Below are 15,235 nucleotides of genomic sequence, written 5' to 3' on the forward strand. Positions count from 1 at the left end.
TGAAAGCATTCATTTCTTTATGCAAAGTTTGAGCTTTCTTTCACATACTCTGAGGGATTATAGGGAGCAGAAGCCATAAGGGACCAGGGAGTGGGGTGGAAGATTCTGGCAAGGAAGTTAAATAGAATTTGCAGAGAATATTAAATATAATTTGCAGGGGCTGTGCCTCTCAGTCTGTGCTCTGGCTACTTAGAAGCATCTTATGTTTTCATTGAGAATAGTTAGGGGATCACTTGAGCACTTGGAGAAAGGATATGAAGGTCAGTTAATGTCAGACTTGATGCTGTGATTTTGCACTTTGGAGGTCTGAGTTCTGTTTCTAGCTTTGATTTCACATGTGATTGGCAAATCAGTTTCCTCATTCATGCCTTTGGCTTCTGCCCAACGTTGTGTTATTGGGCCTTGCTCTGAACTTCACATTTTGACTCTTAACTATGGTTTCTTTATAGTGCCCTACACTGTCTGATTTCAGTTACCTCTGTATTTTTCTTCATGATAAATGACAGCTTTGTGAAATATAATACTTAATTCTTCAATGGACTTTTGAAGTGTTTCAATTGTTGTTTTGTTTTGTTTTCTTAAATTGATGTGGCAGTAAGGAAGTAATGACTTTTTCTTACCTTTGAATGGTTTATTGCTATGAGAGGGGCATAGACTGGTGATGAAGTGATGATAGGCTGTGTGCAATCAATACTTACCTAATGTTCCTTTTGCAGTATGTTAGCAAAAACAAACATAGAAATCTCAAGAAAAGCATTCGTCTTAGTGTAACAATATAGGTATTTGTGGTAATGAAACTATTAGTATAAAAAAAAACCTCTTTCTGTTTAGGAGGTCTGTCTCTGAAAATACCTAAAATAATGAGAAATATTTAAACGGTTACTGTGTAGAGAGTGAAGGAAGGAGCTGAGAGTGGGAAGCACAGCTGGATTTTGTCTGGTCCATTAGTTTTCAGATGTATTCTGCATCCAAATCCATCAGTTTTACTGCATTTAAATTCAGCAAATCATTAGCAGCTTTCTTCTTTATAGAGGGTGCGAAGCATACTCTTTGTAGATGGGAAGCTCAAACTCCTGGTAGAAATAAAGATACCTTGATTCTACGCTTGTACCTTTCTGTGTTTTCTGATGAAGGACCTTGCTACAAGGCAGCAAATCAGTCTCCAGTGCAAATTATAAGCAAACAAAGGACTAAGCTAACTGAGCCTAACTTCTAACATGCTCCTAGGAGTCATTACAGTGGTGAGGTTTGACAGAACAAAGTTTGTTTGGGCCTGGTTCCCATTATGACTCCTTTCAGATTGAAGATGTGGGGACTGGGGTGATGCTTGGCTGCTTCTACTGAGTCTCTGGTGAGCTGTGTCTGCTACTTTCCATCTTCTGTGCCCATTAGGTTATTCAGTTTCTACAAGTGTTAGGCAGCTGGGGAAGAACCTATTTTTCTGCAAAATCGTGGTGATTCTTTACATGTGTCTTGTGTGCTGGAGGTGGAGTGTTCTTCTATAAAATGAGGAGCCAGAACCAGAAGCAGGCTTAGTGCACAGTTGGGTGAAATCTTCCTTAGCATTTTAGAAAACTTGCAAAGCATATGTCAGTTTGACACCAATGGTGAGGTGTTAAAATGTGAACTGCCAAGCATATTTTAATTTAAACATATATGTGAAATACTGTCAATGGATTCTACTTGATACGGAGACAACTAGATGTATGTAACTGGTACAGTCAGCTGTGTAAAGAATGTCATAAGAATGTCACATACAGTTTAGTGAATCTGCTTTGGTTAGTAATGGTACTCAAGAGTCTAAATAAGTTCTTGCAATATGAAGCCCTGCAATAGGTTGTAGATATGTGGGTTTTATTAGTGGTAATTATATCACCTGTTTGCTTTTTCAGACTTCTCAGTTCGCTAGCAGTGCTGGGATTTCAGTTTGTCATCCCACAGCCTTCAATTGAACACAGAAAGGTAAGAATTAAAAATGTTCAGATTTTATGTACATAAAGCTAAATGTAGAAAACATTGGAGTAAGAGGCATAAAGCAATGCAGTCTCTGGGAATGATGTGGCTTTTGTGTGTGTATGGTTTTTGGGGTTCTTTTTAAAAATTATAAACATGTTGCCCAGGGAGGTAGTGAATGCTCCATCCGTGGCGGTGTTCAAGACCAGGTTGGATGAAGCCTTGGGTGATATGGTTTAGTGTGAGGTGTCCCTGCCCATGGCAGGGGGGTTGGAACTAGATGATCTTAAGGTCCTTTCCAACCCTAACTATTCTATGATTCTATGATTCTATATACTTGGTTGAAAGAGGCTCATCATAGTTAATTAGCTGAATGGTTGTATAAAATGTTGTAAGTCACAAATAGGTCAGTGGCAGCTTACTCAAGCTCTGGAGAATTTTTATCATGAAAGACAAAGAGGAAGAAGAATTCGTGTCAGTGAGAGCAGTGGTCAAGCACAGATTAGCACGAGCATCTATTTGCTTATAGGTAGCTCTTATAGTGATGGATATGTCTGAAACAGAAGTTGGACCCAAACCTCTGTTGCTAGATTTAAATTGCTATAGGTCAGAGCTGAAAACTGCTCTTGTGCTCTTGTGCTTGGTTCACTCATCATAGATGCTGGCATGGTGCACCTTCCATCCTGCTCAGAATTCTGGCTGGAATATTTAGGTTAGGTCTTTGCATGTCTTTTCAGGAAAGCAGTGGACAGTTTGGAGAGCAGCAGAGGAGCAGTGGTTGTTTTCAAGAGCTTTTAAAATCTTACCTCTGAGGGAAATTTTAATGAATTCAAGTTGTTTAATCTAAAGAATAGAAGACTGGTGGGAGAGGCAGATAAAATCTCCAGATACTTATGAGGGCTAAGGAGAAGGCTATTCTTTCTGTCTGCGGTGGAATTGATGAGAAGACATGGATTTAAACTGGGGTAAAGGAAACTTAGGTTTATTGTTAGAAAAATCCTAGGGTAAGGATACAAAGAAGAACAAATCATATTGACTGGGTAGTGTTTAGAATTTCCATGATGGGAGTCTCTGTGAATGTGTTGGACAATTGTTTGTCAAGACTGATGTGTAAATATTGGTGATTCAACCAGAGACCTGAGGGGAGACCCTTTGAATGCTCTTGATCTCTGTGTGCTGTGACTTTATATCAGTGTTGTCCTCATCTCTAAATTGGTATTCAAACACAACCAATTCTGCTTTTTACTAAAGGTTTTAAAATAATAATGCAAGATGTATATTTATTTTTAAATGGTACTTTTTAAGGGAGTAAAAGGCAAGTTTATGGGGTTTCCTTCTTTGTGCTGTCTTTAGGGTAAAAAATTTTGTGGACAGTAGCTCCATAGGTATGGGCTAAAAACCTGATAGTTATAGCTCCTGAAAAACACAACTGTTATGTTCAACTCCTTGTACAGCCTAATTGTAAGACAAGTTAAATGAGGTCAGTAATGAAGCAGTTTGAAATGGAATGGTCCAGCCTGCAGCATTTCTCAAGCTGCCCAAGACCTTTATTCTTAACCTGAATATGAATATGAACCTTAACCTAACAATGTTGTATTTTTCAATAGTTTAGGTCCCCTTTATTTTGTTGTGCAGTTGACACGGTCAGGCCGCTGCTCTGTTTTTGGTACTCTAATTAGGCATTCTTTTGTAACATTGACAGTGGAGAGATGCTGCAATCCAGCTTTCAAATGGCCTTAGGGGGAAGAAAATCTACTAACTAAAACAGACTAAGTCAGAGAAACAATTGCTTCATCCTGTGAAACTCCAGAATTAATTTTTATAAAATCAGATTGTTTTCAGTCAAATGAGAAATGCCAGAGGTCTAGAGTGTCTTCTGTACTAGTTAAAGGGACTGAAGGCATGGTGTTAAGGGGCCCAGTGAGCACCTTGGATGTTCTTTTCACTGAAGACAAGACAGGCAGAAGTTTCTAGTGATGGCCTCATACAGGCTCCAAGGCTGTCATTCTTGGCTCTTACTCTGTGGGAGAGGATTCTGTTCATGCCAAACTGTATTTTAGACTGGAAGTCGGTATTAATTAAATTTTTTGGAAACCTTTGGACACACCTATCTGCTTCAGACAAGAGCAGCTCTGAAGGCCAAGTCAGACATGTATGTAACTGAGCTTGAGTTCTCTGCTTTGTAGCTCTGAAAGTTGTTCCTGTTCTTTTAATGCAGAAACCTGGACAAGTGTTTGCTGGCATCCCCAGACAGCATCTCCTATGTATTTCTGTGTGCATCTCTGCTGTTTGGCAGAGGTCCTGTGTGAGAGGAGGTCAGTTTTGCAGGAAAAAAGGGAGAGGAGGGAAGGATTCCATGAAGAATATGTCATTTTACCCTTGTAGTGAATAACAAAAGTGGTGCTTGGTAACTTTCATACACATCTTCAGAGGGTACAGTATGTGGAAACCAAGTAACTAGAGATGAATTCTATTAAAGCATAACGTTATACCCCAATCCTTATTTTATGTTTATTTTGTAGCTTAAGCACGTGTGCACAATTAATGCTTGAACGTGTAGTGTTGGGAGAGTGTTTGAATTCTGTTGTGTACCCTGCATATACTTATTTTTCCTCTAAAAGCTATGGACAGAGAAGTAAAGTTAGAGAACTGGGCTTGAGTATTTTGCTGAATAATTCATTAAAATATTTCCAAATAGCCTAGGTCTCCTTACACTAAAACTTTTGGGAAAATGAAATAAAACCTAGAACAATCCCCAAAGCAACTGATGGAAATGCAGTTGTAACTGCCTCTGGACACCCACAGTATAGCTGAGATGTTTTTTTAGGACTTGAGAACGCTTATCAGGAAATACTATTTTATGCTTATATTAAACTCTTGCTAGATTTTAAACTTTTGTTTCTTTTTGGAATCCATGTTTAAAGCCATACTTGCTTCAGAGAGGCTGATATAATGTAGATTTTTGAACAAAAATCTGTTTGTAGTTTCCTGTCTCTTTTCTTGTAAGAGTTTTTATTTAGCTTCAGTATATTTAAAGTACTTAAAGTACCTTTTAGCTACTCCTGACTTAGTGGCGTATGTTTAGGACTTTAACACGAAGAAAGGAGTTTATCTTCTCAAGCAGCAATTTTTAATCTTTTTTTTTTTTTTTTTAAAGAGAAATCTCATCAGCAGAATGTGGAAGAGCAGCTCAGCAGGTTGCTTTCCTCAGATGCACACACACAAATCCATTTCTGGTATGACAGTCTGGGGACTGTTAGCTAGAAGAATTGAGGCAAATTACTTCCATTGTGGGGAAGTGCAGGTAGTGGAATTAAGACCTGGGGAGATGACAGGAGATGGGAAAGTTTTATTTGTTCTTATTTGCAGTTTATTCTGTAACTCTTCTGATTTCAGGAGCTCCTACCCTCCATCCCCATATTAAATTCAATACTTGTCCCCTTCTTTTGTTACTCTGGGGAAACTTACACTTGGCTATAAAAATAGAAGTGTTTTGAACACTAGCTGATAAGATGGTGCCTTTTGGGTGTGTGGAGTTTGGTTTTGGTTTGGTTTTTGTTGTGTTTTTGGTTTTGTTTTTTTTTTTTAGCATTTGACTGGTCAGTGTTTTCTGCTTTTAGATTTTATAATGAAAGTTTTGGAAGCTTGTCTGTCATACAAAGGCAGAATTGACCAATACAGAGTTTCTGGTTTCAGAAATACCTGCTGGCTGATTTTTATATAGAAGCTTTTGTGAATATTTACTTTAAAAATGGTCTCTGCTGTCACAAGTGCACAAAACCAGAAAACAGGGAGTATCTTTAAATCTTCATTTATCTGAGCTTATGGTGCTGCTCTGTTTGTTAATCTTATCTCTGTAAATAGCATGAGTTTTGACAGTAATCCGAATACACGGTATATTCATTAGTTAGAAATAAAAATTCCTATGCAAAAGACTTTTATGGTTTCTTGCTGAAGACAGGGGTCATGGTGTTGGTCAGCGGGTTCTTGGAGGGTTGGTGTGGCTTTTTTTTTTTTAAATGATCCAGCTTACTTATTCCTCATTAATGGTACATAATTTCTAAAGATCAGGTGTACTTCTCCATAAGGCCAAAATGCTCATTGATATTATAAAAAAAAAAGAGGAAATGTCATATGAAACCAAATGATTGCCACTTGCATTTAAAAATCATCAAAGCTTTCTGAAACTGGTTAAACTGAAATCTTTCTTGATGTTTAAACAACTGACTTTCCTTGTCCATCAGTGCTAGCCATATGAATAGCCCTCCAGTTGCTCATCATGCAGTCAAGGCCTCTGTTCTCCCTTCCTATGCTTATTTTATTGAATAAATATTAATTCACTTTATCTCGTAGGTGTCATACTGTGATGAACAGAAGGTTAAGATATGAAACATAACAGTGCTTCTCCCAGACAACCACTTAAGTCTGTATTCCCAGTTTTTTATAAGTCATTGCCGAGCAGAGTTCTAACTGATCATGTTGCTGTGCTAAGAAAGTGAGCTGTAGTTATGCCTTAGATTTGTTTTTTTAGTAAAATTGGTAATGCAAATAGTAATAAAGTTTGTCCAAATAGAATTTCTGATGTAAATACTGCTTTCTTTTATCATCTTGCTTCTGTTATTAGCACTGAGCTGCTTTGAATTTATGCCTATCTTTGTCACTCAGCTGTAGATTAGTATTGACTTCAATGAAAGTACAGTATCTTAACAAACTGATTTTCAATGCATGGAAGAATTGTCCGGATTTATTTTTGCAAGCATTTCACTGGGGCACTGCAATACTGTTCAAGACTTTTGAGCCTGTTTGGGCTTAGTGTTGTTTCTTTATGGTGGCTCTAAATTAAAGAAGAAATAAACTGGGTGTTATCTCTTGCTATTAAATATACAAGGTCACTATGAACAGAAGTGAATGTGGCTATACTCTCTACAAAATCTGGAGATGAATATGCTTTACAATGTGTGTGGTTGACATCCCCCCCCCCCAGCCTGTGTTGAATTTGAATATGCTAGTTGAAGGGTCATCATGGACGTGTAAGTGGGAAGGTAGAGTGAGACTGCACAAAGAGGGTGTTAACTTTTGAGAGTGCACTTTCAAGTGACTAAGAATTTGGTTACTAAATCTGACTATGATATCATTTTTAGGATTCATATAGGAAGTTTGGTGCATAAATGTGACCCTACACCTTCATTTATATTGTAATAATGACAGTGAATGACAATGTTCCTTCAGTTCTATTTCACCTTATCGCACCCTATAAAAGTCACTATTCTTTTAACTGAAAAGGAAACAGCTGCCTAATACATCTGAACATACCGTAACAGAGTAAAATGTGAAGCATGAAGTCTACTATATCCTTGAAACACTGCAGGAAATTGGGGTTAGACAAAGTAGTTAATATGTAAACTTGGATTTTGGCCAGGACACCAGGGCTAATGCCTAATAGTCTAATGGTGCTAAGGAGTGTCATGGGATCTCCACCACAGCGAGTCACCACCTTGGTTTTACATATCCTGAGAAGTAGAAACATGTAACAACAGAAGGCTGTGTTCTTCCTTGCAGTCCAGGTAGGGCGAAGCCCTGCCTTAAGGTTAACAGTGACTGAAATGTAGAACTTGTCAGGACTTGCTGAGCTGGAGCTCAGCTCTTTCTAAGAGGCCTGCTGCAAGTGCTATGATTTTATCCTGCTGGGCTGCATGTGCTAAACAATTTTACTAGAGCAGCTTAGTCACCATGAATGTATCTGTGTACAGCTGCTGTGTACATGGTCCTGGCAACAAGTGGCTGCAGGTGTCATGCTTTTTTCTTTTATTGTACTGTTTTTCTTGTTTATAAGATATCTGCTGTCTTGTGTTTTTATACACGAATTCCATAAACACTACCATCTGAAATGCAGTCCGTATTCCTCTTGCAGTTCTCACTGGTCAGTATATCTGCATGCCTTCAGCACAGTTGCTTGACTTTAACTGTGTAGATACCTGTGACACTGCATTCATTGAAACTTTGGTAAAAGCCTTTCTACCTAATAATATTGCTATTTTAATTACAGTGATCTTTAGGAAACAGGAGAGATGATTAAGTCCACACCAAGACTTTTCCTTTAAAATTAGACTTTTAAAGCAATGGAATATTTAGAACAACAGCTGAAAGAATTTTCTTTATCTCTGCATTGTTACTATTTCCCTGTCCTTAATGATGTGTATTAAAATGGTTAAGAAATAAAATTCTTTTTTGTATGGGGAAAGGAGACAGGGTAAGGATTACATTATTTTATGTAAATACAGTTTTGAAAAATCAAGGCCAATGCTTTTGTTATTTTTAACCTGATTTGTCATGGACCTCTGAAATTTATTTTAATTTTTTAATTAAAACCCACTAACTTCTTTAAGCTCAGAGGAGGAGGAGCTTAAAGCTTGTTCTGTGTTTGTCTCAGAAAAAATGAAAGGATCTTTGTTCTGGTTGGATTCCAGAGCAGGTGAGCTTACAAGGTCATAGATAAGCTTCTCATCTTCCTTCAGAGCAGTATTGCATGCTGATTCTGTCCCTGGCTTTGTATCAGAGCGATGGTAAAGATGAGAGGCTTTTTGGATTCACAGATGAGCTTTTCTGTTAGGGAATGTTGCTTTCTATTTTATGACAGCTTGTCCTCTCTGTTTCTGGAGTCATGGGTGGATGAATCGCTGAGAGATCTTGAGAGGTGTTAAGTCAATTACTGAATAAATAAAGTCCGTATTTCCACCATATGTGGATCCCAAAGAAATTTTCTAAGTGTAGAAATATGATAGAGTGGCAACAGCTTTGTCACAGCTGAAGATAATTGACCTGGAAAAGGCCTAGGGTAGTACAAGCTGGGTGATTTCGGTCACAGGTGATAGTCAGCGTTGGGGAAATAGTTTATTAAAATAAAGAAGCCTAAATTGTGATATAGTGAGGACCTTGTCATCTTTATGTTACTGTAAATTGGAAGCAGTCCCACTGTAGATAAGTAGGGAATGTATAGGACCTGGTAGAAGTGAGGTCAGGAGTAACCCATATGTTTACTTGAAAGTACTTAATGGCCCCACAAAAGAACAAAAAGAAACCTCTTCCTTGAAACACTAGTCTCACACAGCACAATGGAGGTGGTCTTGGTGTGAAAAAATTCAGCCAAACTTGAAGGAAGCCTCGGGCTCTCTTGGTACAGAAACTGTTCTGAACTTTTTTCAGAGCTGTTTACTTTCTGGACTATTTAAATAATGTTAAAGTTTCTTCAGATGTGGTCAGAGTTGGTTGAAGGGGCAGTTAAACTTTCCAGGCATTGTAACTCCCTTCAGTGATTTGTGAATACAAAGGTCTTCTATTTCCAGGCTTTTTAGCCCTTTAATCTTCACAGGCACAGATGTTCAGACAGGGTTTTTATACAAAGAAAGGAAACCCAAATCGTTTAAGCTGGTAATATTTACACTTACCATGTACTGTAAAATTCAAATGGTTTACTACATCTCTGATTAAAGGCTTCCAAGATACACTGAAGGATTAAAATAGCTGAGCATACTAACCAAGCAGACATGTACACATTGTGTCATGATGTTTTGTTTGGCCTCTGCTCCATTTTTCTCCTAGCCTTGAGAGATCTGAGAAGCTATCTGCAAGTTTTTGGGGTTTTTTTGGTAGATTGTTTTTATCAAGCCACCAATGTTCCATATGATTCTTGTAAGAGGCATAAAAAATATGGTGGTTGCAAATTAACATCTATAAAACGGACTGTAAAGACTTTCTGCTGGGAGATTGTTGTCGCTATATAGCTATGGTCTTTATTAGAAGTCAGCTGAGTTAATACTGGAAGAATATTCCTTTAAGATGCTTGGACTGGTGAAAGAATTAAACCAGTTCCATAGATGTGTTTTACAACACTGGCAGGGAAATATGATTATGTTACACTTGAGCAGGTTCTGAAGTTTAAATTACAATTTTCTTTAGCCCATTCAAAATTTGGTATGCTCTGCTCTGAACTGTTGATGTGTAAAGGAAGAAGAGTGTCCCTGCGGCTGCCCTTCTAAACACCTACCCTCAATTCAGTTTGCCACTCACTGTTAGAAAGGTGGCAGGTTGGAAGATATTTACTGCATAACAGCCATTATGAAGAAAATTTCTGATTTAAAGAATTTTTGATAGCAATTTGATAGGAATTATTGGTGATGTAGAAATCGCAAGCATTTGCACACTGAAAGCTTGTCTTTTCTTTACAATGTTTACTGTACAACTCTACCTAGTGAAATGTCTTATTTCCACTTGCAAACTTTGTCTTGCTGTATAACTGAAAAATGTACAGGTAAAAAAGGGCTAGGATTATGGAGTGAAATTGAGGGGGAAGATAAGCTGAATTTGTAGAGCAAAATATTTGGTTATTTGCTGTAGATAGAAATCTTTTTGACAGTGCGTTTATAATTGGAATGAATATAACTAGGTTACCTACAGAAGGAATCAATCATGAACTGTGGGAAAGTAGATTAAGTGGGTAAGTTGATATCTCCCTTTTGCAGGCTATGTGATTTTAATAATGAAATTACTTTCATGATTTAACTTGGCAAGGAAAATTCACTATGTGTTTCACTTGTTTCCCAGTGCAGGCGCAAACTCTTCCCTTAAGAAAGTGTGCTGTTTAATGACTGAGTTTTAAAGGGAGAGGAGGAGGGGACCTAGCATCAGGAATCTCTGAATATGTGATGTTTCTGAGGTGATCTGGAATACTTCAGCTGTTTTCCATAGCTAGCTGTAATTTCTTGGATGTATCCTAGTGCTGTGGTCGAATCCATTACTGGCTACACAGTAACTGGGAAATCACAGGACAGCAGGACGTAAGTGACCCTTTAGGCCCGAAGTTCATCTCCTCTGCCCAAGGCATGGGTTGGTTATATCTTAGTTGTTCTAGGCAGGGATTTGAGATTGGCCTCTGTGATGCCAGGATCTACTCAGGCAATCTGTTCCTGTGCGTTGTTTGCCTTTCCACTAAGTAGTTTTTCCTGCTAGCTAATTTGGATCACCTCTGATTAAATTTAAATGCAGTGTTACTTGTGTTTTGGGGAGAGACCTGGAGAACAATTTGCTGCAAAGAGAAAATGAACGGTTCTTGGGTGGTTTTTTTATGTAAACGATTTGGAAGACTCATGATTGCCCCCTATGTTTTCCATTTTTAAGCTAAGCAGCTTCAAATTAGTCAGTCCTTTTTAGTAGGCTACACAATCTGAACCGAGTAGATTGTGCCATTAATCACGTCATCTTCTCAAAAGATTTGTCTGTATCCCCGTCTTTCTCAAAGTAAGAAAACAGACCTTGATTGAAAATAAAAGTGCATAACCTAATTTGCTAATGAAAATTCCCATCTCAAAATGTTGTCATTTTATAGCTAAGTAGTGATGAGTTTGTACATCAGTATAAGACATACTGTTACTTTTTGTTTATTTTTATTATTATGTTCTTACTTGACTAGCTAGATTAAACCTTCTTATGCTATGTCTATATTTATTTTACTGTGGATATTAAATGGTATGAAATTTCTTTACATTGCCTTCAGTCATTTAAAGTACCATTTTACTGGAAACAATTCTTGCTGCAGTGAAGTTTGGCAGTCAGAAAGTTCTCTCTGCAGCAGGTCAACACTTGTCATTATTATATCCGTTTCCATTTCTACATAACGAAATATTTGTTATGTTAGTGGTGACTCGAGTTGCTTGTAGATGAACAGATTTTAGTTGCTGCCTGCATGAGTGTCTTTGGCTTTAAAAAAATAAGTAAGAAATAGTTCATACAGATGAAACCTGACTTCTGATAATGAACTATTAATTCGATAATAATTAAATTTTACTGCAGACCAGGGCCAGGCCAGAAGAGTGTCTCTGTGTATCACCATTACCATTTTGTATCTCTGCTAGAGATACATTAATGTGTAGTGTAAGTATGAACAGTGAATATTCATTGAAAAAATCACAGACTGAAGAGTAGCTTGTTTAGTTGGTCAAACTGTAAACCAGTGGTGTTCTGTTACTGGATTTGAAAGCAAATGTAACAGCCAGAAACCAAGATGTTGTTGTATGTTATTCATAATTTTGACTTTATGTGGTATTAGGTTGTACAGACTAATGGATTTAAAAGGCTGATGCCAAATGGGGTACCCACATATTAAAAACAGACACATCTGCTTCTGTTTTCAGATAACGTTGGGGAAATGGGCAACGTAAGACATTAATGCAGATGCTTTTTATTATTCAGAAGTTATAATTAAATGTAGGTTTTTTCTGTGATTGGTGATTGAAGTGTGAGAGCAACCTCAGAGTGGGGAAATGTTTTAGATTATGTAGACCACAACTGATTACTACACAGCAGCACCACAAGTCCTGCTCTGGCTTGCCTTTTCATACTGTAATGGTGTATTCAACTGTGCTTGCAAACCACATTCCACCAAAGCCTGCCATGTTTATAGCTAGTTGATCAGTAATGTATGCTTACTGGCATAGATGGTTTGCAGTTCAGTTAGTGACTGTGCAGGTTATCTGTGACTAGAGGCGAAGTATGTAGATGTTAATCTTTTGCTGTTATAACAATAGTGTTTGAGGCATAATTATTAATGGAAGTTATGAGTTTAGGTTATCCTTTGAAGGGGGCAGAAGTGATGTACAGTCAGACAAAGTTGTCTGTGCAAACCTCATTTTGAGGTAGCTACATACTCAAATAGGGCTGGAGAGGTGTTTCAAGGATTTGTTTGTGGACAGTGCCTTTTTTGTTTCCTAATTGAATTATTCTGTATGTATGCGTGTTGGTACAAAGATTATTCAGACTATAAATTAACTATTAAAGGATGTTCATTTGAAAGAATATTTGGCATGTTAATAATTGCAAAAATCGGACATTGGAAGCCTACTTTGAAAACTTGTGATTCAGCCAGTTGGACAAGGGAAGCAACAGACAAACTATGCATTTAATGAAAATGCATCTGATTTATGTGCACCGAAGTTGAGTGCTCTGCCTAGCACGGAAGACTGAGAAATCCTGACATATCTAGTTGCAGGAATGAGTAAAGCTTGCGATGCAAGTACCTAGGAAGATTGGGATGGGTGGTTGTAACTTCCAGCTGTGTTGATACCTTGCCAACCACAAGGTCATGATACTTAAATATTTAGCATATTTTGAGGGGTTAACTCTCCTTAGAGTAGCAGTCCCTGCCCTTTATAATCCTTCCTAGTTTCCTGCAAGAGGAACCTCTCCTTGGGGTTCTTCTTTGTTTTGGTTTCCCTATGCTGCTCAATGGTGAGTATGGGCTATGTGGCACTGAACACCCAAGACCAAAAGTTTCTTCTGTCTTTTACTGGATTTGATGGTAATTTCTGTGAATGTAGGGTTGGGGGGCTCATCTTGAGTAGCTTTTTTTCTGTGAAGCATTAATGTGGGTGGGTAAAAGTGGTAGTATAACTATAGCAGTATTTTTTGGCTGGTTGGGAATCAGCCTGTGCTCTTGATCTGTTCCTCTCCTAAAATATTCCACATTAGATGGGAGTTCCTGAAATATTATTGCAACCAGCAGCTGTCTCCATTGTTGAGGTGTCAGAGTGGAAGAGAGCAGTCAGCGTCTGTTGACGCAAGTTCCTCACCAAAAATTACTTAACTTCCTGACTTTGCTAATATTCTAAGAGCTTGCAATCTCCACATTCTCAAACTTTGTATTACACAATATTTTCCATTGCTGAAAACTATTCCTATCCAGATAGTAAAAAAAATACCTTTGGTCTGAATGGTTGATGGCTGTAGGAGATCTCTTACACTGGCAGAATAGGCAGCCGTTTGATAGGGAATGAATAAGACATGTTACTTTCTATGTTGTTCAGTTTCACTTCTGAATGCACGGTGAATGCCATAAGAAGGATATTAATGTTCTCCTCGTATTACAGTGTGGATTCTTGTTCCTAAGTCAGTCTGTTGTGTCTACAGGTTCCCCAGAGGATAGAAGAGCAAAGAGATGCATCTGAGGATAGCAGTGCAGGAATCCCAGGCATGTGGGGAAGTTGGGGCCCCTGGTCTGCCTGCTCTCGAAGCTGCAGTGGTGGTGTGATGGAGCAGACGCGGCCCTGCCTTCCAGCCTATTACCGGGAAAGGGGCTACCGAAGGCCAGGGCGGCAGTACCCAGCCTCAGAGAGAACTCTTGCTCATCAGCATTCCCGTCACCATGAGGACTCGCTGACTGCTTATCCTGGCCATGTCATTTCTGCCATCCGTACATCTGTGCCACTTCACAGGAATGAAGAGCAGCTTTGGGCTGGCCTTTGGGCTTCTGCTTCTTCTGGAGGCCATAATAACAGCCACCTGAGCAGAGGAGCATTGAGAGGCAGCAGGCATTCTCAGACCCAGAGTCAGAACACCAAGCCAGAAAAGAGGTATGTGTCTATGCACCATTTTCTTCTTGTTATGAATGATGTATCTTAAAAATGTCATGTCAGATTAGACTTGATATTTTTTAATACTTACAAAAGGCTATTAAATATAAGACTGACTTTTACAATGTTTGCTATCTTCTTTGGAAGTCTGTCCTCCCTGCTGACTACTTATATGATAATACCCAAGGACAGGTATAATTATTCTATAAATGCACTAGGCAGATTATTTTCTTTTACGTGATGATTTATTGAGATACTTTTCCTTTTCTGCTACATTCTCATTTGGCATTTCTATCTTCACCATAATAATAAAAGTCAGAACAAGTAACAGCTTTATAACTGGATTCTTAACTTCAGTGGCCATTCTGATTTTAATTGAGTGAAAAAACAAGTTTTACTTCCCTCCCACCCCCATACCCCCACACCCAAGAATGGACACACAACTGTTCATTTGCTTTTCTTCTAGTCAAAACTCTAGGTCTGTTTTCTATTTTTCATAGGCTTTCTGTTTATGGGCTTTTTGTTTTCTCTCTTCCCTTTTTTGTTTTCTACCACGTTTTTTAGCAAAATTTCCTGTTTGATTAAAAAATGCGGTTGTTTAATGCACAGAATATTTTTAACACTGCATATGTTTTATCTATTTTATAGTATTAGCTGTTCAGTCATTAAGCCTGTGTGGAACTGTGCAGTTGCAATGAATTACAATTAATTCTCCAGTTTCTGGAAAAACACCTTTTTTCTCTTCTGTGATACCAATCTATAAGATTTTTTTTTCATATATATATGAAATGAAAATAGATATATTTCCAATTTGAAAACTGAGGAGAACAGGCATGTAGATCCCTTGGGAGGGAGTGTGCCTGAAACATCTCTATTCTGTC

At 38.1% G+C, this 15,235-nt stretch overlaps 1 protein-coding gene across 1 annotated transcript in view; it reads left to right on the top strand.

Annotated features, from left to right (window-relative positions):
* The window catches only part of THSD4 (thrombospondin type 1 domain containing 4), a 252,659-nt gene that overhangs the window by 2,060 nt on the left and 235,364 nt on the right, over positions 1–15,235 (top strand). The window contains exons 2-3 of the mRNA XM_005145668.3: positions 1,893–1,962; positions 13,912–14,354. Coding sequence (XP_005145725.2) covers positions 1,893–1,962; positions 13,912–14,354 — 513 coding nt within the window. The remainder of the gene's footprint in view (positions 1–1,892; positions 1,963–13,911; positions 14,355–15,235) is intronic.

Source organism: Melopsittacus undulatus, chromosome 9 (assembly GCF_012275295.1).
Source record: "Melopsittacus undulatus isolate bMelUnd1 chromosome 9, bMelUnd1.mat.Z, whole genome shotgun sequence".
Classification (NCBI taxonomy): Eukaryota; Metazoa; Chordata; class Aves; order Psittaciformes; family Psittaculidae; genus Melopsittacus; species Melopsittacus undulatus.